Source organism: Lissotriton vulgaris, chromosome 9, assembly GCF_964263255.1.
Source record: "Lissotriton vulgaris chromosome 9, aLisVul1.2, whole genome shotgun sequence".
Lineage (NCBI taxonomy): Eukaryota > Metazoa > Chordata > Amphibia > Caudata > Salamandridae > Lissotriton > Lissotriton vulgaris.
The window spans coordinates 352,035,251-352,049,829 of record NC_141697.1 but is presented as its reverse complement, the minus strand read 5'-3'; the positions used below and the strand labels follow the sequence as shown (position 1 = coordinate 352,049,829).

General features: G+C 39.5%; 1 protein-coding gene across 1 annotated transcript in view; it reads left to right on the top strand.

Moving 5' to 3' along the window:
- The window catches only part of ASB2 (ankyrin repeat and SOCS box containing 2), a 288,752-nt gene extending 274,882 nt beyond the window's left edge, over positions 1-13,870 (top strand). Inside the window, exon 10 of the mRNA XM_086937715.1 lies at positions 11,248-13,870. Coding sequence (XP_086793841.1) covers positions 11,248-11,381 — 134 coding nt within the window. The 3' untranslated portion in view covers positions 11,382-13,870. The remainder of the gene's footprint in view (positions 1-11,247) is intronic.
- The last annotated feature ends 709 nt before the right edge of the window (positions 13,871-14,579 follow it).

Here is a 14,579-nt window from a genome sequence, read left to right as displayed (position 1 = left end):
TTTTTTCTGTTATCCTAAGTCTTGACTACTTTTTGTATGCAGGGGAGAAATGCCAGTGTCATGAAAGCAGGATTGTTTCTAAAAATCACAAAAAAGTTACTTTCTGAAAAACAAAATACTGGTTGTTTTTAGAACCACAGATAATAGATTGAAATATATGTTTGTTTGATACATGAGTGAGAGGGAGTCCAGTAGTTGAGGAAAGATGGTGAATGAAATAATAAGTGAAAGAGTGGAAAAGCGAGAATTTGAGTTAGCAAGTCTAAAAGTGAGAGAGACAGCAAGTTAGAAACACCATGCTGCTAAAGTGAGTGTGAGTCAGGTTGTGAAGGATGGTGAGTGCCCGAGAACAAGGGTGATTATGAATATGAGTGAGAGATTGAACAAGAGTTTGTGGTTAAAGATTGAGTGAGATAATATGAGTAAAAGTAATGTAGTCAGTATGTGAAAGTAAGAGTGGGTAAAATGAGAGAGAGTGAAAGGAGTTAGAGCATGAGTGTGAAAGTTAGGGAGAGAGTGGACAAGTAAGACAGTAAAGTCAAGACTAGGCTAGAGGAAGTGAGTAATCAATCAGTAAAAATGAGTGGGAGATTAAGAAAAAGCAAAGGAGTCTGAGTGAAATGATGAGGAAGTGAAAATGCGACAATAAGAGAGTGAGTGGAAATGTATGAAAGTGAGAGAGAGAGTGAGTAGGAGGCAGTGAATAAAAGTGAAGGACTGTGTGAGGGAGAGCTTGCAGGAGAAGGAGCCCTTAAGAGGTTGCCTGAATAAGTAAATAAGTGAGAGACTGAAGGAGTAAGTAAAGAGTGACTGAGTGAGCAATAGAGGCATTATTGACTGAAACATGTGATTGAAAATGAGTAGTGAGTGAGAGGGATAGTGAGACTGACAAACACTGAGTCAAGGTGAAGGAGGGTGTTAAGAAACAAGTATGACAGAAAAAGTGCATGAGAGAGTGAGTGCGTGAAAAAATGAATGAGAAACTGAGTCAGAGGTTCTGACCCTCTACCTTGTGCTACAGTGCACCATTCTTTCTACATAAACCTACTAAAATGAGGGGCTATTTGCCTAATTATCGAAAGCATTCCCACATGAGAAAATTCCCAGTCAATGAGTATGCACTGTGGAGGTGACAATTTTAGCACAAACCATTCATTCATGTATCTTTCATCCACATAACCTTGTAGATAAATATTTGTCAAAGGCAATCGTGCATATGGTCTTTCACAAACTGACAAATCACTGTAAATACTTAACAAAGTCATTTCTGCTTAACTTTGGGACCCTTGCAAGATGACTACCTACAACTGTAATATCCATTTTGACATACTGGCATATTCCAAAAAGATGGAGTCCATTTCACAGCAGAAGGCAGTTGTATTTTCATAAATAACCCCACAAAATATGTCTTCCACTATATCCATTTCATCAAAGAACACAAAGGTTCTTTTCAGAGCCACTTTTCAAAAATAATTAAATGTCTTTTGTTTGAAATCTTTTCGGGCAGTTTTTCAAACTTGCAGTTCTTCTACAAAACTATGTTAAAACCCAGTTTGATATACAATCCAGTGAGCTCTCTTGATTTTTATTGTTTTAGGTAAGCAATTTTGAGTCTCAGAAATCCTGCAAATGTTATCTGTAAGTGTCAATGTCATTAGCCTACATGCAACCAGCAACTGGCAGTGACCCTTGCTGCGTAAGGCTGTGTGTAGAAGTGGTTGACCGCAGAGCATGGCTTCCGGTCTTTGCTGAACACTGTGGTGCATGGTTGTGGGGCCTGGCCTGGAGCCAGGATCTGTGCTAAACCCACCACATGTGGTCAACCTCTGCTGTGCACAGTCAAAGGATCTGGTTGGAGGCAGAGAGGTGCACAACCTGCTGTGGGCTGAAGGCTATATCATGTGCCCAACCTGACACCGGCAGCCACCCCCTCCTTCTGATCTGTAGATCCCACTCATGTGCCAATATGGATTTTCTGAAGATTCCCATGGGTTTAGGGTCCCATGACCATGAAGCTTGTACCAGGTTCGCAGAGCCCCAGCACTAATCTGCTTATAGTGGTGGATTGTGCCAGAATCCACAAACTCCATGGCAATATCTGTATTTTTTTAAGCTTTAATCACCAGAGAGGACTCCTTTGGGTTCCACTTACATGGGCACTCATGGTGAACTCACCTCTGCCACCATATGTACCCTTTTGATCTGTTTTTCAGGATGTGGGAAACAAATCACTGTGCCCTGCAATGACAGATGCAATATTTTTCCTATGTGCTGGGGTCAGTGAATCAGAGCATTCTGGTTTTGCAGATCCTACTGCAGACCAGTGGTCCTGAGTTGCAGAAGCAAGAAAATGCTCCCTCGTCCAATCACAGTTCACAGAGCTTTGCAAAGCTGGATTTGTGGTACTCACATTTTAATGGTTCAGATATCTCTAAAATGTAACCTATTGTTTACCAGATAGAGACAATATTAAATACTAGCTTCTCAAAAACTATTGAACGGATGTACATTAAAGTAAGCAAAGACACTTCTTTGATTAAAGTTCTACTTTCATGGTATATTTGGTTAAATTCTATTCAACTGTTTTCTTTTCAAGGAGTGAAGGCTATTACGAAAGTTAAAATGGGAAATGCCACTTTTGGGACCTCCACCTCTTTTTTACTCCAACTGAATGGATCTGCATGAAACGTGCCATGACCTGCTTCAAGTGGATGTACTGTTTTTGAAGTTTCATACAGGTTTATTGAACGACCCCAAAGTTATCTGGAAAACAAAACACACAGACACACATTGGCTGCATAATACCATAAAGTCTGCAATACCCCAAAAAGCGTACTACTTTTTTCTATGCATGTAGCTGCACTTTTTTTTATAAGTTATTACAGTCCATTTATGACAACGCAATTCCTCTTCTTGAAAAAGTCAGCAGACACTGTCAAATGCAGCTAACTGAGTAGAATACCTAAGCACCATGTAAACAATTCTAGAGAAGGCTATCTAAGTATAACCCTTTTTTCTAAAGGTTCTAGCTTCAAAGTCCACAGTCATACTTCTGTTACTATTTAATGGACCTCTGCCTTTCAAACTCTTTCCTCTATTTGGTGGTGGAAATCCTTGTAAATTTGAGCATCTATAGAGAGTCTAGTATGGGTTTTTTATCACTTGTGTAATGGATAGATGAAATGAGCTAATGATATCTGATACCATTAAATGACATACATTCGATATTGGGACCTATACGGGCCAATGCTAACCATTTGAGCACCTCTAATTGTTTGAAATATCAAAAGAGTAAAGCGTGTGACGAATAAGCAAAAGGCATAAAAATAGTACCATTTACTATACTTATAACTTTTCTTTTTTTTTGTATTTGGAGAGAGTCTATCAATGGGAAAAGCATGTACACTTCATAAGCATTTTAATATATAGCTAAAATCATGTAGCGCAAGAGCAAATTCATAAGTATTTACAGAACAGATCGATCAGAATGGGAAAAGAGGAAAAATGAGAAGACAAAGGTCAAGAATAGAGCAAAAATCAATAGAAACATGGGCATTATTTAATTTCATAAGGTCTTTAACCAAAGAAGAGAATACATCGTGATTCACCCTTTCTCTTTAAAAAACATTTTGTTTTGCAATCCAGTTCTTCATAGGGGCCCAGATTGCCCTACGTCGCCTTCATGCGCTGCGGCCTTTGCATTTATATAGAGCTGGTAAATAGCCAGCAAGTGGCCCCACCAGAAATTGAGGGGGATCTGCATCTTTCCAGTGTGTGGCAATAAGAAGTCGAGCTACCGCTATTGAGACAAAGACAAACTTATCCTTGTGACGATCATTTTGCGCCTTCTCGTCACATCCCAGCAACATTAGGGTTGGAGTTATATTTATACACGTGTCAATTGCAGCTGAAAGAATTCCTCTATTTGCTTAAGCAGTGGATTCAGTTTCTCACATCCGTAAAACATGTGTATTATATCTGCTGGCCCTTGGAAACATCAGGGGGCAATTATCATCCTCTCTTTTACCCCACCGATGTAATTTTGCGGGGGTGAAATAAAGGTCATATACCTTGTAGTAATGTTGAGCTTTCAGATTAGCCCCGAGGAACGTCCCTTTGGCTAAAGCTAATGAATTATACACATCGATGTCGGGATCTCCTACTAAAGTAACCCATTTGGTTTTTACTGCCTCAAGGTCATCAGAAAGAGTATCTATTAAGATCTTATATATATTTTTGATCCTTGACTGAGGCAGAGACATGGTTTCTATTAGTGAATTCCTGCATAGAGAAAATCTCTCTTCATTGATCTGATTTACAAAGCAGGTAAGCTGTCTGTATTTAAGGTATGTTCTGGCCGCTATACCAAACCTTTGCTGCAACTCAGAAAACAACAGCCTTTGTTCATTAAAATTGATATCCCCAACTTCAATATTCCTTTTTCTTCAAATTGCTTGACCAGATTATCGTACATTAATTCAGGAAAGAGGGGGGATCGCCACAATGGCGTATACTTGTTGTATTTTGGTATCTTCGTGAGCTCTACCATTCTTTTCCATATACTCCAGATTGCAATTATGATCTTAAATTTAGTTTTCTTATAGTAGCTGGGCTCTAATTGTCGTAAAAGTACTTCTTGTGCGTTTTCTTCCTATTGCTAACTCATAAATCGAGGGGGGGTCCCTATTTACAGTGTATTGACTGCTGCCCCCACCAGGTAGAATCACTGGAGCCATTTGCTGTAAAAAAGTTGCATAATAATAATATCTAAGATTAGGAACAGACCATCCACCACGATATTGTGGTAGTGCTAGAAATTTAAGCGAACGTCGAATTTTTGAATACTTCTATACAAAATTACTAAACATACAGTTTACTTTCTTTAAAAGTGAATCTTCAATTGCTAATGGGATCGATCTAAATATATAGAGAACCTTAGGAAGCATAACCATCTTAAGTATGTTACATCTTCCTATATGGGTTAGGTGCAGTCTATTTAAATTACGTGGATCTGTGCTGGTCTTATCGATCATGGGGATCATGTTTATGTTCCAGATTGCTTTTATTTCACTACTGATTTTAATACATAGATAGATTACCTCATCTAATCTTCGAGGGTCATTACACAAGGTTTTAGAGTTGCATAGGATCTAGGTTTTCCCTGCATTTAATAAATAGCCAGATTTATGGCCATATTCATGAGCTAAATTCTGAATTTTGGCTGGCTGCATTTACTGGGTCAGTAGTGACCACCTCCAAATCATCGGCATAGGCCATTATCTTTGTTTCAGATCCATTTCTCTTAACTGGTGTGATTACTTGATCTTGGAGTATTTGCTCTATAAAAATATCAATATAAAGAGCAAATAATATTGGGGAGCAAGCACAGCCCTGCCTTGTCTCTCTTGCAATGTCAATAGATTTCCATTCCTGACCCATTATATTTAACCTAGCATATGGTCTATGAAAAGTTGCTTTCATTGCTGTCAAAAAACCTGGCCCAAAACCTCTCTGTACCATAGTTGTCCACAGATATTGCCATGAAACACAATCAAATGCCTTCTCGGCGTCTAGGAGCATCATAACCATCTTTTCGCCTGTTGCCTCCATTTTGTCAAACAAGGCTATAGCGCATCTGATATGGCCCGTAGTACTTCTTGTAGGTATAAAGCCATGCTGCTGCGGTGAAACAAGATAGGCTACGATCCCCCTAATTGAGACGCAAGAATTATTTAATAGAGTTTGGCATCCGCGTACATGAGGGATATGGGCCTGTATTATGCAGGGTTGTCGGCAGGTTTCCCTTTCTTTAAAAAAAACACTATGTCTGCCCCCTGCCAAGACTCCGGGCGGGTCCCACTATATTGTATTCCGGGAAACAGGTCTAAGAGTATCAGAGTTATTTCCTCTTGAATTAACTTATATAGTTCGAGTGGAATTCTATCAGAACCTGCCGCTTTCCCTGAGGCCATTGATTTCAAAGCTACTAGAATCTCTTCCATCGTAATTTCTTTATCGAGCTATTGTCGCTGTACTTCACTGAGCCTATGATGGTTTCCTAAGATTAGCTCAGTTTCATTAGGAAGCAAAAGACCAAGGTTGTCCTGCTGATACAGGTCTTGATAAAACTTTTCAAAAATCTTAATAATATCTTTTAATTCTGTGTGATGTTTACCATCTTGGGCTCTTATATCAGTTATGTTGTTTCTAGCTGTTTTTTGCTTGGTCCATAAAGCAAGTATCTTACCAATGGTCTCGCCATATTCGTATCTCTCATTTTTGTGTGTCTGATAGCTTGCTGCCCCCTTCCTGAAGCTGCTTATTTCTGCTTTTGTGATCATTATTTTTTGTCGCAGTAATAATTCTTCCTCCTCTTGCTTTTGTCTAATTGCATTAGTATGTTCTTCTTCTAGTTGCCCCAATAGAGTTATCATTACCATTGATAACTTTATTTCAGTCAAATGACCATAAAAGTGCACTTAAAATACATCAGCACGAACAATAAAACAATAAATAGTGATAAAATGTTAAAAAAGAATTAAACTACAAGTTATCAAGATACGAGAAGTAAAAACAATACGTACAACAATTAGGTTAAAAAGGTTTGCCTCCTACGCCACATACTGAGTAAATAACGAGAAATCGCAAACACAATGGAAGGATGGGTATCATAGGTCAGTATCTTGCAGGCCTTTGTAAAATGCAAGTGTCCCAAATTCTTACAAATAGGAATGAGCCAACATTTTCTAATTGCAGAATAGGCAGGGCAGAAAAACAATACATGAGTTACATTCTCATTTTTATAACTACATGCAGGGCAAACTTCGTTATTAGGTTTTAGCCATTTAGATGTAAAAGACCTAATGGGTAGAGTGCCAAGCCTTAGCTGGAGATATAGCTTTCGAGGAAGCGGGGGTTCAATTAAATACATGAATTCCTCAGTTATTACATCCATGAATTCCTCAGTTATCTGATCAGCTATCTCTTTCTTCTCTTGCTTTATCCTCTTTCCCACGAAACTTATTGTTTCTGCCCGGAGGCCTGCCTTGAAACTATCCCAGACTACACCCCTCGAGGAGCTAAATTGGTTCATTTCGTGGTATTTTATGACCCATTGTTTAATATGTTTAAGATATTGATCATTGGATAAAAAGGATCTATCAAATGTCCACTTTGCCTGTGGTTGGTCTTCTGTCTGAAATGCTAAGTCTATGAGTAGGGGATTGTGATCTGACAATAATCTGGGCATTTTCTTTATCCCGGCAGTCGTAATCAAAGAGGGTGACACCAGAAAATGGTCCAGCCTGACATACTTCTTGTGGGGATTTAAAAAGTAGGTATAACCAGGGTCAGCAGGATATTTTACCCCCCACACATCCTTCAGGTCATAAGTAGCCTACAAGGCCGAGAGGGCACGATGAACCTGGGGTTTCCTGCCTTGGTGCTTCTGGATTCCCCCATAACCTGTATCATAATGGATGTTCAGATCCCCACAAATTACTCAACTTCTAAGACGTTAAAAATGAGTGGGTCATCCTCATTAGACCTGTATATCATACAAATAGTCAATCCCATATGGAGCTGTACAATAGTCCATCTCCCCCACTTATCTTCCAATACCCGTTTGGCAGAGCCAATACAGTTCTTTGCATGAATCATTACTCCCCTGATGGTTAAAGTTTGGGTGGAACAAGCAAGGAGATTATATCCCCTTATAGCTAGCATGTCTCTTTTCCCCCAGGGGATGTGGGTTTCTTGTTGGCATAATATATCGGCTTTTAGACCTCTTAATATTTTACCAGCTCTGATAAGATTTTGTTTGTCATTGAGACCGCCAATATTAACTTAACAAATAGTGATTCTACCCATCTGGATTGCTTAATTTTCGCTGAACTAGATGCTCTTGCATATTTAAAGTTACTATCTGATTCCTTTTTATTATACCCTCTCCATTTATTTATTTCTCCACCCTGTGTCCAGCCCCCAAACCCTCCTTCTCCCCTACATCCCCATCTTCTTCTCTTCCCCCACCCCCCATGCCCCTGAACCCTTCCCCCACCCCTTCCCCTGTAGAAAGGCATCCAGACTGAGAAGTCTGTTGTGATGAGTGCTGCCCCCCAGCCCAACGTTTGTTTCCCGGCAGCTAGATAACTCAGATCTAAAGATAAACAAAAACTAGAAAAAACAAAACCGTCTCTTCCTCTCCCCTAGAGTCCCCGAGCATACTGAAAACATCATCCAAGTGAAGTGTTCATTGGCCACTATAATACTGGGAAGAAAGAAAGAGAGAGAAAAAAGAAAGAAGGAGGATTAGAAAGTTCGAGTGTACAATCACTCAGTCTGAAGGATAGTCTAAGACTGGTGGTCCCAGGCCTCCAAGTATTCCTTGACTTTGATTTTAGAAGTGAAGAAACGAGTATGATCCCTATTGATCACTTTCAGATGCGCTGAATGCAGCAGGTATGCTTGCCCCCCGATCTTGTATTGGCTTGACCATCTGACGAAGACGCCATTGTCTCTCCACTATATAGTGGCAAAAGTCTGGTTGGACAAAGAAAGAAAAATCCCCTCCGTTGCGCTTCAATATTGGCTTTGCTTTATCATATATTGCTTGTCGCAGCAGGAAATTGCCAAAGTAGACAAGTATAGCCTGGGGCTTTGTATCGGGTTTCACTGGATGCTTAAGATTAAACGGGACCCGATGTATCTCTAGAGGCCAGTTCCAACCCTCAAGATCCAGAAAGGCCTTAGATAGCATGTCGACCATATATGCCATAGTGTCTGACCCTTCCTTTCCCTCTGGTACATCTAGTACCCGCAGATTGTTTTGGCGTTGTCGATTTTCGTGGTCCTCTAATTTCCACTGTATGTCGACTATTTGGACATCATGAGCATTAGTGCTTGTGTGCGCGGCTGCTAGATCGCTCTCTAAGGTTTCTGTTCGTGTTTCAGAGTTGTAAGGCGCTCTTTATTGTCAACACATGACTTGGCCACCTTCCTTACAGCCCCTTGAATCTTCTGCATAGCCGTCTGTGCCCGTTTACTGTCTTGGCACGTTTCTTTGCGATGGGAGAGAATGCATTGATGAACCGTGTCTAACGTTGAGGGTCCTGGGGGTACTATGTTTTCGCCTTTAGGGAATGATGTTATACAGGTGCTGAATACGGTGGGGGGAATTTGCGTAGTCTCCACGAAACGGTAAAAAATCTCCAAGAACATGCAGAAATTCCGCGAGCGCGCGGAATTGCTTGTTTGCGATGCTTTATTCCTGTTCGCAATTGCTGTTTGCGTGCTCGGGGGGAAATGTCTCACGAACACGCATTTTGAGAATGCGAACAAGAAAAAAAATTGGCGAAGTTGCGGAAAGCAGAATTTTGGGCATTTTCACGTTCTTCGCGGAACACGAAATTACCCGAATTCTGCAAATTCTGCGAACGGAACGGAATTTACTACCCAGGCCTAGTGCTGAGTAGATCTGCGCCTGAGTGATCCCATCTTAAACTTTTCTTTTGTAGACTGGGGTGGATTGTCTTCCTCACTGCCTTACTTATTGTAGCTGTAGTCTCTTTCTTGCCACTATCTGAAACCTCCTCACTAGAATCTTCAAGTGAATCAAACCCTGATCCTGAGCCTGAAACAGACCAAATCCCGTCTGAGAGCGTGAAGAAACAGTCCAGATCTTGCTCACTATGTTTGGAAGAAAAAGCATGATTTACCGCTGTGGCCTCTGCAAGAGGGGGATTGAGCATATTAGTGTCCGACATTATAGCTGATGTTTGAGTCCCAAATCCATCTAGATTGCTTCCATCTGTACTGCTTTTTAACTCAGATTGAAGACAGGGAGTAGTGGAGGTAGTGGGGATAGCCGGGGGTGGGGTAATTTAACAGATTTAACAAATTAGGCTGACTGTCCTTGGATGCGTCCGCCGTCAGAGTCGTAGTCATTGATAAAGCTTCTTGTGAGACATCAGGGATCCCTCATCAGCCTCCCCAATCACATAATCGCCATCCTTGTCTCTCCCCCCTGTAGCTGCTCACCTTCTTGTGGCTGTGGATGTTTTGATCCTGGCGCTGTTCGTAAGAGATCCAACACAGAAGGTTCATTTATAGGCGGCACCCCAGTATGATGTTTCTTCTCCTCCATCTTATCAATCCTGGATTCTGCAGTCCCCGCGGTTTTTTCCCCCCTGCCCTGTCTCAGGTAGGGGCCCGAGGACATTGTTGCCTTGGGAGACAAGCCAGCGGTTGCACCCACACCAGAACGCGTTTTCCCCTTAACAGCGGTTGCTACAGGGATCTTTGGAACCATAGTTTCTCCACAACACACCCAGGAAAAGCCTGAGCAGAACCGGCAGCTCTTCCTTTGTTCTACGCCGGTCGTCAGTACGTGCAAAGAAATGAGGAGTGCCCTTACAAGCTCCATACAGCACAACGCGGTTTCACACTGAATGGAACCCTCACAGATCTTCAGGTGGGTGAGCGGCAATTCTATTCCACCGTGTTCATGCGTTCCAGTCCGTTTTTTCGTTTTCTCTCCTGCCTTTCTTCCACTTGTAATCTTTTGTTTTTCAAGTTTTTCTTTTTAAAATAATTGGCACTCTCAATCAGTGTACATTCCTTGACTTGCGATCCTTTTGCTGCCATTTACTGCCGCTTTTCACCGCCGGAGTCGAGTCATGGTTGGGGAGCAGCAGAGTGACCAGCTCACTCAGTGAGCATCTTGCCTCTACTTACTTATATCTTTTCAGCCAGTTTATATGATAGAATCCCTGAATTGTGGTACTGCTTTAGCATAGTCTAATGATACCTTTCTACACAGATCTGTCTTGGATCAGTTCACCTACAATAATAACCTACTTATTGATATGATACATGGTGTAGTCTATGATCGTTTATTGCACAAGTTCATTTAGAGTGGGGATCATGAATATATCACTGGAGAAATACTGATATAAGATGTGTGCATGTGTATGTGGTGTGTGTAAGTGTATGTGTGTGTGTGTGTGCATGTGTGTGTGCCAGTGTGTGCATGTGTCTGTTTATACATGAGTCTGCGCCTATGCTTATACATGTGTATTTAGATACCTTTACTCTGATTGCTACAGACCCAGGAAATATCCATATGCGAGTCACAGACTAAGTGGTTTTGCACAGAAACAATAAATAAAAATTAATTACAGTTAATCACAACTCATTTCATGAAAACATGTTCCCGCAATTGCTGTAAACAATTTCTTTTTATTTCAGAACCTCCGAGGCCTCTTGCTCACCTCTGTCGTATTGTGGTTCGAAATCGCATTGGAAGACACCGTATTAAGCTACTTGAAACATTGCCACTTCCTGGCCGACTGATTAAATTCCTGAAATATGATTTTACTTAGAATTTTTAGCTAGCAGTAAAGATTAGCATGGTGTAGCTCACTGTATAAGGGCACTGTTTTTATTACTGATCAAGGCAGTTTTCAGAACAATGCCCAACGGTTTACGGGCTTCCAACTTCTTTGTGATGGTGAAAGCTAAGCGACAACGCACTAAAGCATACAGGGTTTAGCAACTAGAGCAAAGAGATCCAAGGAGTAAGGTGGGATAGCGAGATTTAATGCAACAAAGTGTTTTTGGCAAAATGGCAGCATCAGATTTATTTTTGAAGTTTCAGCTTTTGGTGGCAACAACTCTTGAAAGACCTTTCCATTGGGGAAACCATTGGACTGAAATGGTAACTAATCACCCCATTATCAATTGTGGATGTACCTAACTACATAGCACCCCTAGTCCCTGAATTTGTTTTTAGGAGAAGGGTTGGAAATTAATTTCGCTACTGACACTGGATGGACGGAAAAACAGGAAATTATGTGGATCCACCCACATTTCCTCTTGCCAGCAAACAGAAGAACATCAATTTACATTTTATAAAATTCTAATGTGTACCCTAATTGTTGTATGAATAAAATGTATGGTACATAAAGAAAAGGAATTTGTCACTGGGGTCCCCAAACAATATTTCAATGAAAACATCACAACAAACAGTTATTTATTTGCCTACAGAAAATGTTTTTAATCTTTTATAAAATTTTATAGAGATTTGTTATGAACGGAGGTGAATTCACTTTATTGGGTATGACTTTTTCAGTATGAACTCTTCAACATTAGACCATAACTTTCCATGTTTAGGTTTGGTGTGATAACGATTTATTTTTAAGTAGTATTTGCTGTGTAAATGATTTTGATATTTTAATATTGCCATTGAAAGCAGGTGCACTGTTTTGTATACATCTATATAAGTTTGTATATGCACACACACAAACACACAAATCTATTCAAATAGTTAACTAGATTTAAAAAAAATTGGAATTAGGAGACTAAAGTATGCACAATTGTCATAAATTCCTTGAAGATTTTATTAGGGTGAGAGGAGAATCTCGAATATTATTGAGTACTGCCTCTATCCCCTTCACATCAGCATGCATGGACACACACACACACACAGAGAAACATCCCCCACTTTTTGTGGATATGGTTTTGCTAACATTCTACAACAAATGTATTTTGATTACATAGTTTGCATACACAATTCTTATAAGCATATACCAAGCATTCACATAAACAATGATTAGTCAGCATTGTCAGTCTTATAACGTGTAAAACATTCACATAAATATATTTAGTTTAACAGACATCTTATTGAGGCCTTACTAAAAGATGCATGTCAGAGTCAATGGTTCTTGCATATCATGGTGGAAATTCCAGTTAGTAATCTTGTGAATCCAGTTCTAGCTAATGGGTTATGAATGTATATAGCACATGCAAACCCCATGTACAAGACCTGCCTTATTCCCTGAATAATGGTATTTTAGGCTTAAAAATTCAGGAGCATGTCCCAGCTAAATTAACCACTCACAGAGAAAAGCTGAACTGCTATGAATGAAGTTTCAGTTGACTCCAGGTCATCTTTCAACTAGTTGTCACCTTTTCAACTAACAACTAAATATCCACTTTATTGTTGAACATTTGTAGCCCAAAGTTTAAAAATGTCTAAGCCGGAACTGGATAGAGGAGAAACCATTTGTAACAGCCTGATAAAATGTCTGTCAGGATAGTGCAGCTATATACACACTCTGTAAAGACTTCTTTACTTGGAGCACAAATACAAAAGCACACATTCAAATGGAAAGGAATAATACTTTCGACAATTTATGTGAACGTTTATTTTCTCGAACCACTATTACTAAACTTGGTGCTTCAGTGACTTATGTTATGATAATTTCTCTATATGATTATCTTAAAATTCCTTCCAGGCAGGTATGAAAATGGGTTAATTACCAATTTCGAAATGCAGGGCCTGATTCACAAAGGTAAACTTACACTTTTGTGTGAGTTTACAATTGTTTGCTACTCACAAAGGTATTTTAGCAACAGTATCTTTAAGACTGCGGAGTCTTTGCACATAAAAGTATTTTTATGTGAGGAGACTCCAGAGTCTTGAAGATAATACTAGTTAAATACCTTTGAGAATAGTAAAAAAATCGTAAACTTACACAACCATGTAAGTGTACCTTTGTAAATCACGCCCAGAATGTTTGAGAAGAAAAATGTTAGAAGAAAAGCTTCCTCAGCTAGCTGACTCGCATGGACCTGTCAGTTTCTTATAACTTACAATTCCATATTGTCACATGTACCTTTTTATGACTCGTTATACTGTATATGATTTGAAAATAATATATTTCAAATGTGAGTGTCTTGTGTCCTACCCATATAATCATTTATACAATGTAATGTGCTTAGTTGTTTACATATTTTAAAAGCAATACACTACGGGTCAGTTGCTAATCGTTTAAATTTGATTTAAGAAATTATTACATTGTAATGTATTTATTATGTTTAAATTACTTTTATTGCTGTGCTGACATCTTCATGGATTTTTGGGTTATGAGCTGAAAAAAAATAATTTTTAAGGTTTTCACATGACGAATGCAAAAAAAATGTAAATGAATTCCTGTTCACAGGAACTAAAATCCTTGTGTGATTGCCTCTTAGTTTTGTAATCTCTAAGCTGTAATCTTTTAAATGAACATAAACACAGTGCCAATTTTGAAGTCACTGCTTCTACTTGAATTACCTACACCAGAGAGTCCATCTTCCCTGTTTTGTAACATACCTTGGTGGTTGTGGGATCCCTCTGGCTGAGTTTAAATTGAATTGGGTGCAGAAGAGCAGTATTTAGCATCTAGAATAAGGCACCAAAACTCCCAATTGGGATGGACCTACTGAGGCTCTTAGTCACCACATTTGCAAATATGTCAGGATTCCCAGCAACCAAAAGCTTGGAAGTTTGAGTTGAATTTGCTAGACCTTATAGTTTTGGGTCTAGGAATAGATTAATCAACTCTTGATAATTTCCTTCTGTATTACTATCTGCAAAACACTATTTCACTGTGAATGTAGACTATTAAAATGCCAAACTATCTAGTCATTGTGTAGTCATTGTGCCAGAATATATACTATATACTATAGACTATATCAGCATTCAATTGAAAGGGAGACCAAACTTCCAATGATGTACAAGGCAATTCCACAATTGT